At 38.2% G+C, this 15660-nt stretch overlaps 1 protein-coding gene across 1 annotated transcript; it reads left to right on the top strand.

Moving 5' to 3' along the window:
* Positions 1-3002: 3002 nt before the first annotated feature.
* LOC139187842 (uncharacterized) lies at positions 3003-4878 on the top strand. The gene is made up of 4 exons (XM_070804447.1): positions 3003-3293; positions 3390-3586; positions 4139-4587; positions 4715-4878. The coding sequence occupies exons 1-4, from the start codon at positions 3003-3005 to the stop codon at positions 4876-4878; spliced, it is 1101 nt and encodes a 366-aa protein (XP_070660548.1).
* The last annotated feature ends 10782 nt before the right edge of the window (positions 4879-15660 follow it).

The following is a 15660-nucleotide window of genomic DNA, read 5'->3' as shown; positions in this document are numbered from 1 at the left end:
AATTGAGGGAGTTCTCTAAGGCATGTTACTACATTCAAAACGTTGTTTTAATTGATCAAATAAGAGCGAGTGAATGATGACTATGATTCAGTGTGTGCTCGAAGGTAAGGATTGCTAAAATCTATGTGAGTGGTGATCTGTGGCATGTCATGTTTCATTGGAAATCCCTTAGGCAAATGTTGGAAGGTCTAGGTTATGTTTTGTTTGTTTTATTTGTTTTGTTTTGCTCGAGGACTAGCAAAAGCTAAGTGTGGGGGAATTTGACAGGAGCATATTTATGCGACTTAGTTAGCTTGTTTTCTTGCATTTATGTTGTTACTTCATAATTATTTTAGTATTTTAAGCTATTTTCGTGTGTTTGTAGGTCCAAAGGGCTAAAGTAGCAAGAAAGTGCATTTTGGAGCTTTTTGGAGCAGTTTTGGGTTTGGAATGGATGGCACATGCTCGGAGCAAGGTGGATGGACGAAATTGAAGACCAAAAGAGGCTAGGATTATGCTAAAGTTATGAAGAAATTAATTCAAGAAAAGGAAGTAAAGGATGCAAGCAAGAAAGAAGGAATGTTAGCAAAGTTACCTTATTTTGTCCTAAACTTTCCTAATCCTTCACCACTTAATTTCCAGCTGCAAGGAGGATCTCTAAAGATATTAGGACACTTAATTACATGTTCCTAGATGGAAAATCCCAGTCAAAGAGGGATGCTGCACCTCCTTCCCTTTTCCTTTTCCCTCGTCGTGCAAGGCAAGCCTAGTTTCCCTTCCCCTTGCCGCATATCCCTTTCCCTTTTCCCTCTAGGATCCTGCCACACCCTATATTCCCTTTTCCTTTTGTGATTCTGACTTGTTACCCTTTTCTTGGAGGATTTAGAGCATTAAAACCTTTCCAAATTTAATTCCCAGCCATGTTTTTCTTTTCCCTATAAATAAGCCCTTTTGCCGTAGCTTTTGATCATCCATCAACACATCCCATTCTAAATACACAACCTTTAATACAATACACCATCCAAACCTTCACCCACACCATGTGCCGCAGCAAAGAAGAAAAATGAGGACCTTGGACGTGCTTGCCATTCAAGTTGGATTGCTAAAACGTTTTTAGGTGTTTTCAATCTTTTGTTTTCAATGTCTAAGTTTATTTATCTTTGTTTTGCGAACATGAGGAGCTAAACTCCTTTTAGCTATGGGGAAATTCAAAGCCATGAACATATTTACAATATGAATTGATTACTTCCAGTTGTGATTCTATAAATCGTGAATGCAATTTACTTAACTGTTTGATTCAAAACTTATTCTTGTTTGTGGATTAAGGATGCATACTTAGTTTGCATGCATGAATTTGATGCTAGAATATAAGGGATTTTCACCTAATCGTTATGAACTTATATTCATAAGTAGTGGAGGATGCTAGTCACAATCGTGTTAAGTAGATTCCTGGTAGGAGTATCATGCTCATCATAGTTACTAATGCCTTGTCAATGCTTATGATTTTCACAAAGCTTAATGAAATTTGATTGTATCTCTATTATGTTGTTCATGTAGGGAACTATTGAAGAATAATTTGGTTGCCGATGCATTATCCATCCAATTCAATGACTTAAGGAAAATCTGAGGGTTAATTAGTGTTGTTCACGGTTAATCTGGGGCGTTGACGTTCATGGTTTATTGGAAAAGCAACTGGAAATCGTTTTGTATGCAAGTATGTCATGTGTGGAGAAGAACCCTCTAGCTAGCCCATCATCCATTTAATTCACCAAATTCGTCCAACTTTGTTTAAGTCTTTAATTCACTTGTTTTCACTTTAATTTAGTCCAAAACTCAATTCCCTTTACTTTAGAGTGTTAAACTAGTTAGAATCTGTCCAACTTTGTGTCTTTTATTATTTTGAGTCAAATGAAAGTTAGAATTCGTCCAAATAAGTCCCTAGAGTCTGTTTTGAGTCTATTTGCTTGCTTTGTGCTGTTTTGAGTCATTCTAGTTAGTTTTGAGTCTTTTCAGTATGTTTTAAGTTCTTTGAGTCTAGTTAAGTGTTTTTAGCCTAGTTTTGTGTTTTTGAGTCAGTTTAGAGTAGATTAGCAATCCCTCCTAATCCCCGGCCTAAAACGATCCCTACTTGCATATATACTACAATTGTCAATAAGAGGGTTTAATTTGAGTGCTATTATTTATCACATCACTATCTTGATAAAATATTCATTAACCGTATTTCCCAACTAGAAACATTTCCTGAAAAACTTATAAAAGTAGCAGAAGATTATCTGGAAAGGTGGAAAGAAATTTGCATAAACTTTATTAGTAGTCCTTCAGATTGGTATGTACATATGCATAAGGAGAAAACTAGGCATATAGCCATGATTAATGAAGAGTCCTTTAGACTATCCCCTAATTCCTTACATAGGTGGACTCCTTCATATAAAAATATCCTAAAATTTCGAGGAATCCAAATGCTAGCCTTAGATGATTTTGAAGATTTTAGATATGATATGGTATTAGTAGCAGAAGAAGAAGAAATGTATATTTACAGCAAGACAAGGATCAATTATCACCCCTATTGGAAGCCTCAAGCATCGAATGACCAAGAGAATACCACATTCACATGTCCCTTTGGAACTTTTGCCTATCGTCGCATGCCATTTGGCCTATGCAACGCCTGCCACTTTCCAAAGGTGTATGGTAAGTATATTCTCCGATTATGTTGAGAAGATAATTGAGGTATTTATGGATGATTTCAGTGTATTTGGGGAGTCTTTTGATAATTGTTTGGATAATCTGACCTTGATCTTGAAACGATGTGTTAAAACTAACCTTGTGTTGAATTGGGAAAATGCCATTTTATGGTTAAACAAGGTATAGTTTTAGGCCATATTGTTTCAGAAAAAGGAATTGAAGTAGATAAATCAAAAATAGACCTTGTACGTCACTTACCCTTTCCTACTTCGGTTAGAGAGGTTCGTTCATTTCTTGGCCATGCGGGGTTCTATAGGCGTTTCATCAAGGATTTTTCCAAGATGTCCAACCTCCTTTGCCGATTACTTCAAAAAGATGTTCCCTTCCAGTTTGATGAGGAGTGTGAATCAGCATTCAAGCAGCTCAAAGAGAAGCTTACTTCAGCCCCTATCATTGTTCCTCCCGATTGGAACCTTCCTTTCGAGCTTATGTGCGATGCATCCGACTATGCATTAGGCGCTGTTTTGGGGCAAAGAAAAGACAAGCAGCCGCATGTTATATACTATGCCTCTCAGACTCTCAATGATGCCCAATTGAACTACTCCACAACGGAAAAAGAACTTCTAGCTGTTGTCTTTGCTTTAGATAAATTTTGATCTTACTTAATTGGAACTAAAGTGATTGTTTATACTGATCATGCAGCTTTAAAGTACTTACTAACGAAGAAGGAAGCAAAACCGAGACTCAGTCGTTGGATGCTTCTTCTTCAAGAGTTTGACATCGAAATCCGAGACAAGAAAGGAAGAGAGAATGTGGTGGCTGACCACTTAAGCCGAATGGTCCATGAGGAGCATGAGCATGACATGCCTATCCCTGAAACTTTCCCCGATAAGCAGCTGTTGTCCATTGAGGTAAGTGAACCATGGTATGCCGATCTAGTGAATTACTTAGTGTCTAAACAAGTTCCTAGCACTCTCACCAAGCACCAATGTGATAAACTTCGAAAAGATGCACGTTTCTATGTTTGGGATGATCCCTATTTGTGGAAGTATTTCTCTGATAATATTTTGCGTAGATGTGTACATGACTGTGAATTTCTGTCGATCCTAAAATTTTGTCATACTTATGCTTGTGGTGGACATTTTGGCACTCAAAGAACGGCATTAAAGGTTCTTGAATGTGGATTTTATTGGCCCACATTGTTTAAAAATGCTAGAACTTATTGTCTAACATGTGATCGGTGCCAAAGAATGGGAAACATAGGTACCAAGGATCAAATGCCGCAGCAGCCCCTATCCTTTGTTGAAATTTTTTACGTTTGGGGTATTGATTTCATGGGTCCTTTCCCTCCATCTTATGGTTTCACTTATATCTTGCTAGCTGTTGATTACGTTTCAAAATGGGTGGAAGCAAAAGCCACTCGTACTAACGATTCTAAGGTTGTTGCAGATTTTGTGAAAACTAACATTTTTGCTAGGTTTGGAATGCCTAGAGTTCTCATTAGTGATGGAGGCTCCCACTCGTACAACGTTACACATAAGGTTTCAACACCGTATCATCCTCAGACCAATGGGCAAGCCGAGGTTTCAAACAGAGAGATCAAGCAAATCGTTGAGAAAACTGTGGGGCTAACAAGGAAGGATTGGAGCTTACGCTTAGACGATGCATTGTGGGCTTATCGTACGGCCTACAAAACTCCCCTTGGCATGTCCCCTTTTCGGCTCATCTATGGTAAGCCATGTCATTTGCCCATCGAGTTAGAGCACAAAGCACATTGGGCTGTGAAGACCTTCAACATGGATATAGATGTTGCCGGGGTGCATAGAAAGCTCCAATTAAATGAACTTGAGGAGATTAGGCACGAGGCGTACGAGAATGCTCAGATTTACAAGGATAAGACCAAGGCATATCATGACAAGATGTTTCGTACAAAACATTCTCCAAGGGGCAGAAAGTGCTCCTCTTTGATTCTCGCGTTCGGTTATTCCCCGGTAAGTTACGCTCTAAGTGGATTGGACCCTTTGTTATTACTAATGTTTTTTCCATGGTGCAGTCCAAGTCCAAAGCATGAAAACCGGCCATGAATTTAAGGTGAATGGGCATCGTTTGAAGCCCTATTACGACCTGTTTGAGGAGCATATCGTGGAGGAAATACCCCTCCATGCAGTAAGCTTAATAGAGCTTAAAAGGAGGTATCGTCTGGCTGGAAGACGTTAAAGAAAGCGCTTCTTGGGAGGCAACCCATGTATTCAATTAAGGAAGATCTATGAATCGCTCTACAATCAGTTTTGCGTATCTAAAAACCTTCCCTTTTACTGCGTTTATTTTGCCTTGTTTGTCATTTTTATTTGTTGCTTGTTTGATTGCTTTTGGTGTGGATTTTTGTTTGAAACATTGACAGGTAAACAAAGTGTTTTTACATTGACTTTAGTAGAAAAGGAACATTTGGTAAAAAAATTCAAAGATGTGCATACAAAAAAGAAGGAGCCTTCATTGGTCAGGAGGTGCTGCAGTAGTCGAAGGAACATCAGAAAGATGAAGCGCCAGAGCTTGATTGTTCGAAGCCTCAACACTTGGTGAAGCGCCAGATGATGAGGGCAGAAGTTGCCTCGGGAGTAATGCCATAAACCTTTGATGATCACTCGGAGCCCGAACTTCAAACTCCTGCAGCTAATCCAGTTTCCTCTTCATGCTCATTGAGTAACTAGTTGCGAGCATGTGCAACTCTTTATTCTCGTGCCTAAGCCCTCTGATCTCTTGCCGAAGACTAGCCACCTCAGCCATCAACGACTCAACCTGACGAGATCGAACAAGAAGGGGTTGGCCCATGTTTGATACTGAGCCAGCACATTGGACGCTGAAGGCCAAAGAATCCTGAACGGCCTGCTCGTCAGACCGCTTGGAAAGCATCCTGCTGTCCCTCGGAGTAAGAAGATTCCTAGCAACCATTGCAGCCGTTGCATCATTCCTCATCACAGTATCCCTAACTGTAAGAGGACCGTTAGAGGATACGAAGGACAGTTGCCAAATGTTGCCTGGAGAAGACAGGTCAATATCTTCTCCGATATTCAAGTCAAGACGACGGTCAGATGGGAAAGACATTTTCGAAAAGTGTTGAAGAAAATGAAGAGGTCGGACAAATTAAGATCTTAGATGTGAAAGAGGGGAGTTTTTATAGGTGGTAATTCAAGTGTGTTTTTGAACATAATGCATGCCTCTATAAAAACTTAGCAATTGAAGATGAGCAAACTCAGAAATCAAAGAGGCGTCTGCTCCGAAATCGAAGAGGCGCCTGTTTCCTCAAAAGCTAGGCCTACTCAGAAACCACGGGCCGCTCTCAGAAATCTAAGAGGCTCTAACTTTTTCAGCCTCGTCAGCACCCGTCACATGCAAACTCGGTTTTGCGGAAATCACGGGCAATTTGTCGAAGCACCGATCCCAGATATCGAAGAAGCGCCAGTCTTTTTCAGCCTTGTCAGCAGCTGTCACACACAAACTCGGCTTTGTGGAAATCACGGGCAATTTGTCGAAGCACCGATCCCAGATATCGAAGAACCGCCAGTCTTTTTCAACCTCGTCAGCAGCTGTCACATGCACACTCAGCTTTGAGGAAATTACGGGCAATTTGTCGAAGATTTCTAATGAAGAAGAAAACACGTGAAGCGATACTATTCAATCATCCAATGCCGACACGAGTGAAAGAATAGTACCTCTACAAGTATTAAAGAACTTCCTATAATTGTCCACCTTCACCCTCCATTGCAAGGCAGACATACTCGACTTTTCTTCATCTCTGAGAATGCATTTCCAACGAACCCTCTCGAGTCAGTCAGTGTTCCTCATCCCCTGGGATACCTCCGCAAACAAATCTTCAAGAGCAAAAGTAATTCATATCATGAAAGTAGAAAGCAAGAGTATCTCATGTCATGCATTCTTCATGTCTTGTCTTTGTTCTAACCTTCATGTCATATTTATGCGACTTAGTTAACATGTTTTCTTGCACTTACTTAGTTAGTTATTGCTTCTAAGAGTGTTTTAAGCCATTTTCGTATGTTGGTAGGTCCTAATAACAAAGTTGGCAAGAAAAGTGCATTTTGGTGCATTTTGGAGTAATTTTGGGCTAAAATGGATTGCATGCACTTGGAGACATGAGGATGGACGTTTTGGGAAGATTAGAAATCAGCATATGTGTGTGCAAGTGTGTGATTACAACTAACAAACATCATAGCTGCCATGTGATAGAGAACATGTATTGATTGTGGCTGAAATAATGAAGAGCATGTGTGTGTGCAAGTGTGACAGCTTGTGGATGTGGAAATAATGATAACATGACAACAAAGACACATGCAAAGAGGCCTTGAGCACCATCCTTCACACTTGTGCAGCAGTAACCCTTCATCATTACTTAACATTTCTGCCACAAGAACATGGAGACAACATCACACAAGGCATGTGCAAAAGAGAAACATGGACAGCCAACAAATTCGTCAAAACTGCCTGTGCAGATTAGCGGACTTTGGAAGCATGTTACGAACAGCTCAGAATGAATGAGAGAATGAGCCTTATATGCTTGGAAAGCTACGGATGTCTATTTTCTGGAACAATTTACGGATTGTTAATATCATTTTTCTAAAAGAAGTTATGGGCATTGTAGCACTAAAAGGTTCAGAAAACGGCTAAGCAGTTTTGGGGAAAGTAAAGGCACTTGTTTTGTGTTTTTCTTTGTCATCAACACTCAGCAGTAAATGGGGTTATGATTGCACTCATTTGGCTTTGGAGCAAGTGGAAATGCACAGCTAGAAAGAGAAGACACACCCACATGCAAAGGAAAGGAGAAACATGGGCAGAAAATGGGTGGATTGGTGGCTGAAATGATGAAGCATGTGTGTGCAAAAGAAAAGGAGAAATATGGACAGCACACACCCATGCAATCTGCACATGCAAAGGAAATGGAGTGGTCCTCTCCCTAGCCTATAAATACATCCACCACCCCCCTTCCAAAAGAACACATCTTGATCCACAATTGCTACATCTCCATACACTTCCAAGTCTCTTGCCATGAGCTTCATCCCATCTTGATCCAAAATCACACTCACACATCATCTACACAACTCTCCACTCTTTGCCACATTCTCCATCCAATTTAAACCTATCCATGATCCTTCCATTCATCCATAAACATCCATAGACACTTGTGCCGCAACAAGGTGGGGAAAGAGAAGGTCCTTGGCGTTTCAAGCTTGAAGATTGGAGCGTTTTAGGTGTACTTCGTTCTTGCTTTCAATGTCTACTTTGTTATTTTCTAATTTTTTTGCAATTATGAGTGGCTAAACCCCTATTTAGTTAGGGGGAAGTTTGAAGCCATGAACATGCTTGAGATATGAATTGATTTCTTCCAATTGTGATTTGATAAGTTGTGATTGCAATTCAATTATCTATTTTATTCATAACTAATCCTTGTATGTTTATTAAGGATGCATACTTAGTTTTCATGCCTGAATTAGATGCTAGAATATAAATGAGTTTCACCTAATCGTTACAAGTCTATATTCATGAGTAGTGAAGGTTGTTTGTCACAATCATGTTAATTGAATTCTTGGCAAATGTATCATGCATTCATAGTTACAATTGCCTCGTCAACACTTATGATTTTCATTGAACGTAATGATCTCTGATTGTATCTCTATTATGCATTCATATAGGGGACTTTTAGAGAATGATTTGGGTTGTTGCATGCATTCATCCAACTCAATGAGTAAAGGAAAATCTGAGGGTTAATTTGTGCATCACGATTAATCTGGGGTATTGAGCATCATAGTTTATTGAAAAGCAATTGGAAATCAATTCATATACAGGTGTGTCATGTGTGAAAAACGGACCTCTAACTAATCCATCCATCATCTTATTTCTTAAATTCGTTTTACAGTCTGCCTAATTTTATACGTTGTTTGTTTGTTTCGAATTCATCAAAACCAAAATCCCCCGTTTACTTTATTGTTTCAAAGTGTTTAATTTCTATTTTGGTTGTGTTTTTAAGTTGTTTTGAGTCTTGTGAACCTTTTTTGAGTCCTTTGAGTTTATTCAAACGTTTTTAACTTTGTTTTTATGTTTTTGAGTTAGTTTAGAGGTTTTAGCAAGCCCTCATAATCCCCAGTTTAGAACGATCCCTACTTGGATTTATACTACAATTTGACAACAAGAGGGTTTAATTTGAGTGCTTAACTTTCATCGCATCAATAAACAAGTTTTAATAACTCAGATAAGCAAATCACATTCAAGACTCAAGAAACAATAACTGGATGTAATCATTTCATATAAAGCATATAATCATGGCTTCGAATTCACCTTTAACTAAAAAGAAATTAGTTCCTCACGTTCGCAATTAAACAAAGATAACTTATATTAGACATTGAAAATAAAAGATAGAAAACACCTAAGAACGCTCCAGCAATCCAATGTTGATTAGCAAGGCACGACAAAGGGCTCCAAGAATTCTCTCAATTGTATCTGAATATATGGGTGTGTGGTGTAGGAAAATATGGTAGAGGGTGGTGGTCTGAGTTGTGCGACATAATAATGTATATATAGGGGTAGGCACAGCATAGGTAGGTTTGGAGAAGGATAGTGTAACCAAAACCCAAGTGGAATGGGTTAAAACAATCAGAAACTAAGGGGAATTAGACTAGAGTTACACGGCACAAATTCCTGCAAGGAAAATGATAAATTCGGCCTAATTCAAGAGGGAAAAAGATTAGGGTTGTAGGTTCTAGAGCTTCTAGAAGAGGAGGAGGCGTCAGATTTGTAGGATAAGGGATATGTCTTCTAGAAAGCTTAAGGGATGCTGTACACAAATAGGAGAATGATTTGGCCTTCTAGAACCTGAAATATGTATTTTAAATGCATAATTATCCTTTATAAATGGCTGGAATTAAGGCACAAACTGATTTGGATAAGATAAGATAAGATAAAGCTAGGTTAGGCAAGGATAAGATAAGATAAGGTTAGTTTGGATAAGATAAGGTTGGATAAGGTTTTGGATAATGTTCCTTCATTTGAGCTGATTCCTTATCTTCTTTGTCTTGGATTTATTTTCTTCATCTTTTCAGCACATTCCTAGCCTCTTGAACTTCAATTTTGTCCATCCATCTTGCTCCCCTCATAAGCTATCCATTTGATGCCCAAAACTGCTTCAAAATGCTCCAAAATGCACTTTCTTGCCAACTTTGTCATTTGAACCTACAAACACACGAAAATAACTTAAAACACTATAATAAGAAGAAACTAGATATGAAAATGCAAGAAAACAAGCCAACTAAGTCACATAAATATGCTCCTATCATTCTTTGAGCATAATGTGGACCTTAGGAAGTTACAGATCCGGAATTCGATGTGCAGATCTACTGTATCAAATGATGTAGCGTTGTGGATCTTACTGTTGATCGAGAATTGACTTTTGGTCAACATGTCTCGAAACATTCTAAATACTAAATCTAGTACAATGGGATACTAAGTGAAGCCTAATGGGACCACATTGGTTTAAGAGTGACTTGAATATATGTGATATAGCTATTACCTTGATTTCTTATATTAATATCATCTGTGAATATGCTATGGGTTATAAATGAAATTCTATTGAAATGTGAATTATATATATATATATATATATATATGTGTGTGTGTGTATATATATATACACACACGCACACATACCATAGACCTATGTTTATTGAATTTGAATTGTATTGAAGTGTTATTTTTATTTATGGCCATCGATCTATTTTCATTAAGTATGATTTGACTTGTGCTTTGGAAATATGGTTTGTATTGTATGATTGGATTGATGTGATGAAATGTGAGGGCTAGTAGTGGACCGTTAACCTATTGTCATAGGGTTTGTTACTTAGACACTTGTTTCACATCTTGTTTCCTTACTTCATTTTTGTGTCATTCAGCCCTTCTAAATTAAGTACTTGGTTCTTGTATTATTTCTTCAAGCCGTTGTTGTATCCCTTGGTCTTCCACTCGATTCTGTTGAGTGATGGTCCGAAATCCTATCGATTCTGCGATTCCGTTGAGTGATGGTCCAGAATCGTACCCTAGTTCAGATTCCGTTGATTGATGGTCTGGAATCCTTTCGATTCTACGATTCCGTTGAGTGATGGTCTGGAATTGTACCCTGGCTCGAATTTTGTTGAGTGATGGTCCATAATCTCTTCTATTATGCTATTCCATTAAGTGATGGTTCGGAATCGTATCCAGCTTGTATTCCATTGGGTGGTTCTATATGCATGGTACTCCCCGATTCCGTTGAGTGATGGTCCAGAATCCCTTCTACTCCACGATTCTGTTGAGTGATGGTCCAGAATCGTATCCTAAGTTTGATTCTGTTGCGTGATCTGGAATCCCTTTTGTGACTTGGTTTCTTGGATTTGATTTCAGCTTTAGAGATGTAGGCTTCGGCCGAACTGTGTAGCTCTAGCCCTGCATGTCAGTTTGTTGTATGGGTTATTATTTGGTGTGATTATTGGATGTTGTTGGATGTAATTGTTATGATTATGATATATCGTTGACCAATATGGCAATAGATTATTATTGTGCCTCGTCAATTGTTGCTTGAGATGTTGCATGCTCTGAATTGTGCATTATGTTGAAATATGGCAGTTTATGTGCTGAATATTCGAGTGTAGTGAAAAGTTGAACTACGAATGTCTTGATCCCTATTGAGGGTAACGAAGAGGTTAGATGCAACCATAAAGTATACGCAAAATTATTATGCATCTGGATCTTGAATTATATTTTGTACATATCCAAAAGGCGGGGTATGTTGAGTTACTGGCATTTAGGGACGTCACGTGTCGATCTTGGAAGTATATCGGGATCGGGGCATGACACTAATCCTTATCTTCCCCTCTTCCATTTCCAACCAAATTTTATTGGGTTTGAGCTTGAATTTGAGTAGAACGAAACCCATGGGTTTCATGGGTGCCATGGCGAAATCCGACGATTGTGAAGTTAACCCAGCAAATTACCACCACCACTAGGCTCCCCTCAACCCTAGGAACAAAGCCCAAGCAATGTTTAAGGCGTTGGAGTGAGTTTGGAGGTCAAATCGAACACACCCAAGTTTAGGGTTCCATACGGTTCGAGCGAAATTTGGGCTTTTCCTGGCCAAATTGGCCTTAGTCACAAGTATGAAAGTTGCTCCACTCAATGAGATCTTCATCCCTGTAAAATTTGGTAATTTTTTGAAATAGTTGAATTTTCCGACGAGTCGGTGCGGCCGACCGCCACCAGTGGCGGCGCATGGCCAGTGGACCGCTGATGTTATTTTATATTAAATCGATATCTTGATCTTAGATTTGATATCTGTATGATGTGATTTGATTATGGTGAACCTAGACTGATTACGATACTTTACTTGGTAAAAATATGAATTGGCGATTCGACTGTTAGATCGTCACCAGACTTTAATATGTTATAGTACGTAATATTTGAGGACCATAGAAACTTACGGATCGGGAATCCGACGTACGAATCTTCCTGAATTGGATTTGTAAGTTGATAAAATAAAACGTTAACCGCCACTTGAATTTGTAATTGGCAGAGATCCAACCGTTGTATCGTAATGAAACTTTAGTATGTTGTTCTATAAGCATAATGTGGATCTTTGGAAGTAAGGGATCAGAAATCCGCGATGCGGATCTTCCGGATCGAATTACGTAGGGATGTGTTTTATGTAAGTTACATATTTTATCGATAAAATTTCTGAGACATGATTTGATAATTGTTCTAGGCGTCGATTGTTCATGACTCCTTGAGGTGTGTCCTAGGGAGTTGTAGCGCGGAATCCAAGTGAGTGGGCTTTTGGTTTTCAATATATGTATATATGCTTTACGTTTTTTCCAGAAAATTTATTTAAATGATTTTGCATTTTAAATGCCATGTCAATTGTTTTATATTTTAGAATATGCATTAGTAGTTATGTATGTTAGTATTTGACATTGCGGACGCTCAGTTAAGTTTTAGGTGAGTAGATGTTGATGATAGAGATTGCAGTGTATATGATTGTGATGAGATGTGTTTAGAGCTCATTATCCTGCACCCCGGTGCTAGTGCTTCTGCCCGTGGCCAGGGCACATTCCTTCACGTGATGTTCACCTCCCGCACCACACGTTTACCTTGGAACCAAGTTTGGTGCACAGCCCTGTTGTACAGACTACAATAGGTGGTTCCAACTCATAGGTGACCCGCGATTTATCGCACTTGAGCGTACTTATTTGCACCCAACCCTGTTGTACATACCACCTGAGGTGGTTCCAACTCGTGTGCATGATTAGAGTGCTGAGCTATAGGTTCAGCCGTACAGGTCACATTAGGTGACTCCGACTGACATATAATTTTACATTGAATTGTTTCACTTGGCTTACATATTTATTACTGAGATACTCGACATGGCATATACTTGGTTTTCACTGCTGTCGAGCATGATTTCTATATATGTACGTATTGCTATTTTCTGGGAAAATTATACGGGCTTTATGGTGAGGGGTTATTATGTTTAGAAAGAGAAATATGTTTTCAAAAACTTTGTTTTTACCCACTCAAGTTTTCTGTTTTTCGCCCCTCCAGGCTTTAACTGCTGAGCGATCATATTGACGAGGATTCTTTACCCACTCTACTGTACTTTACTTATGCTCTGACATCACGTGTGAGATGGGTTCATTTCTGCTCACTAGCGCACTCTGTATTTAGGCACATTTAGGTTTTAAATTTATTCACATTTTCCACATCACTACACTTTATGGCTTTGTCACCTTCCAAGTGTTGGCCAGCACAGCCTGATTTGGAGTCCTAGTGGACATTTCAGGTCGAGGTGTGTCACTGTGAAGGCACCGACACCAGACCACTTCCCTAGAAACCGACCCTAAAAAACCATACCCATACCTCCCTTGCCCGTTCCCTTTAACCCTTGCATAAAATCCTCTTATCTCTCTCTCTCTCTCTCACCGTTGTCCCATTTCTCTGTCTCTGTAAATCGCAGAAAACAAACCCTAAACCAAATCCCTCAAATCCCGCCTAAATCCTCCCACACTTCTCTTGGACACTCCTTATCTCTCTCTCCAATTCCTAAACCAAATCTCCTAAATCTTATATGAAACACCCCCATCTCTCTACAAATGGCCAAAACAAAACCCCAAACCTAATCCTTAAACCCAACCAAACATAATCCTAAAACCGTTTCTCTCGGACACCCTATACCACATCTAATGCATCCGATCTTTAGTTTATAAAATTGCAGGCTGTCTTCTCTCTTCCTATCTTTTAACAATTCACCTATAAGATTATCTCAAAAAAACTTATTTTAGCAAATCCAATGACGAATGATGTGAAACTGAAGCTGTAATGAAAGCTTATATTAAGAAAGAATGAAAAGCCGTATTTCTACAACTTGAAACCAAAATTTAAGTTAATGGCCCTGTAACACAGAATATAAAATGCACATCATTATACATTGCTGACTTTCTTTTTCGAAATCCAAAATAGAGGATTCTAACTCTCTTTTTAATTCATTTCTCACAAACCAATCATCCATTTACAATAGGCTTTGAATAAAAATAGGGTATATAATTATATACCTCAAAATGCCTAGAAACCAACTTCCCCCTTCAACAATTCAAATTCCTGAAATTCCCAACACAGTAAATCCATTAGTACTATATAAATGAAAACACAATTGATATCCATCAATCAAAAATATCCCACAATTTAAATGATTCAATCCTACTACAATTGAAATTCACAAAAAGAGTGAAAAACCAGAACAACAAAATCTGCAGTAGCTAAAAAGTTGTCAAACAAAAAACATGAAATGTAAAAATATGTTAAGACATCAAGTTCGTTAAATTCCTGCTGCTAAGTGGCATTATGTAAAAATAAGTTAAACCACTTTAGTAGTATAACTAATTAACTACTTAACTGGTGGCCGGTTGCACTTTTATTCCAATTGGTAAGGAAAGGAAAAATGAAAATCAACCCCTTGGTCTTAGTTGTGGCTGCAAAATGCAGGCCACCACCAAGTCTCAGTGATTGTGTTTTAGCAAAACCCTTGAATAAATTCAATTCTGAAATGTAAAGTATATTCCTATAACTTTAAGATGCACATATAGTATTGTTGTTGTCGAATGCAACTCAACACCATGGATCCCTATTAATATAAAGATTTGGGATTATGTTGGGAATTTAAACATTACCAATTGCAAAGACAGTCATCAAAACCTGCATCACTTTATTGGTTTAAGTTAGATGCTTAACTAGTTTAGTAGTATAACCAATTCCATAAAAACATAAAAAGCAAAATACATAAAAACCAATTCCACAAAATTAGTAGTGCTAAAGCGAACCAATTCTACAAACTATAAAAACCAAAAAGAAACCGACTAACAGAAAGGAACCAGCTTATTAATTTCCTTTTTGTTGCATATGAACTTTCACTCAACATTTTCCCCACAACCTCTCTGGTTCAATTAAGGTTAGATATGTTTCTTAATACTGGTTTGGTGATATTGACTTCCCTTTTTTCTGTCCTATACTGAAATGAAAGCCTACCAGGTGCTAATAGAAATAAACTATATAGTTGGGGCTTGTACATAGTTAGATACTTGGTCTCCACGAATTATGCTAAAAGGCAGACTAATTAGATGATTATGCTTAGAACTATAATGTTGTTTTAGTTTTTAAAAACTGTTAACTGATTGAAAAAGCAGACCATTTAAAGAACTAGTGGAGATCAGAATAACTATAAAATACTAGAGGCAATTGAACAACCATTATTATACTTTTTTTCTCAGCATGGCAACACCAATCAGGAAAAGAAAAGAAAAAATCTGTGGGGATAAATTTAAAGTCTATTTGAAAACTTCAATGTATTTGTTTGTCAAACTCAGTGATCAAACTTCGCACTTATGCTTTCCAAAAAGAAAATAAAACGAAGAACTGAAA

This window comes from Malus domestica, chromosome 09, assembly GCF_042453785.1.
Source record: "Malus domestica chromosome 09, GDT2T_hap1".
Taxonomy (NCBI): Eukaryota; Viridiplantae; Streptophyta; class Magnoliopsida; order Rosales; family Rosaceae; genus Malus; species Malus domestica.
Note: the sequence above shows the minus strand (reverse complement) of the source record. Positions and strands in the feature narration are given on the sequence as shown.

What these genes read in the sequence shown, in the direction of transcription:
- LOC139187842 (XM_070804447.1), top strand. Translation starts at nt 3,003, where the DNA reads ATGTCCAACCTCCTTTGCCGATTACTTCAAAAAGATGTTCCCTTCCAG. An exon ending in AAAAAGAACTTCTAGCTGTT is followed by an intron (nt 3,294 to 3,389) that starts GTCTTTGCTTTA and finishes CTAACGAAGAAG; the next exon opens with GAAGCAAAACCGAGACTCAG. An exon ending in ATTGAGGTAAGTGAACCATG is followed by an intron (nt 3,587 to 4,138) that starts GTATGCCGATCT and finishes CATTTTTGCTAG; the next exon opens with GTTTGGAATGCCTAGAGTTC.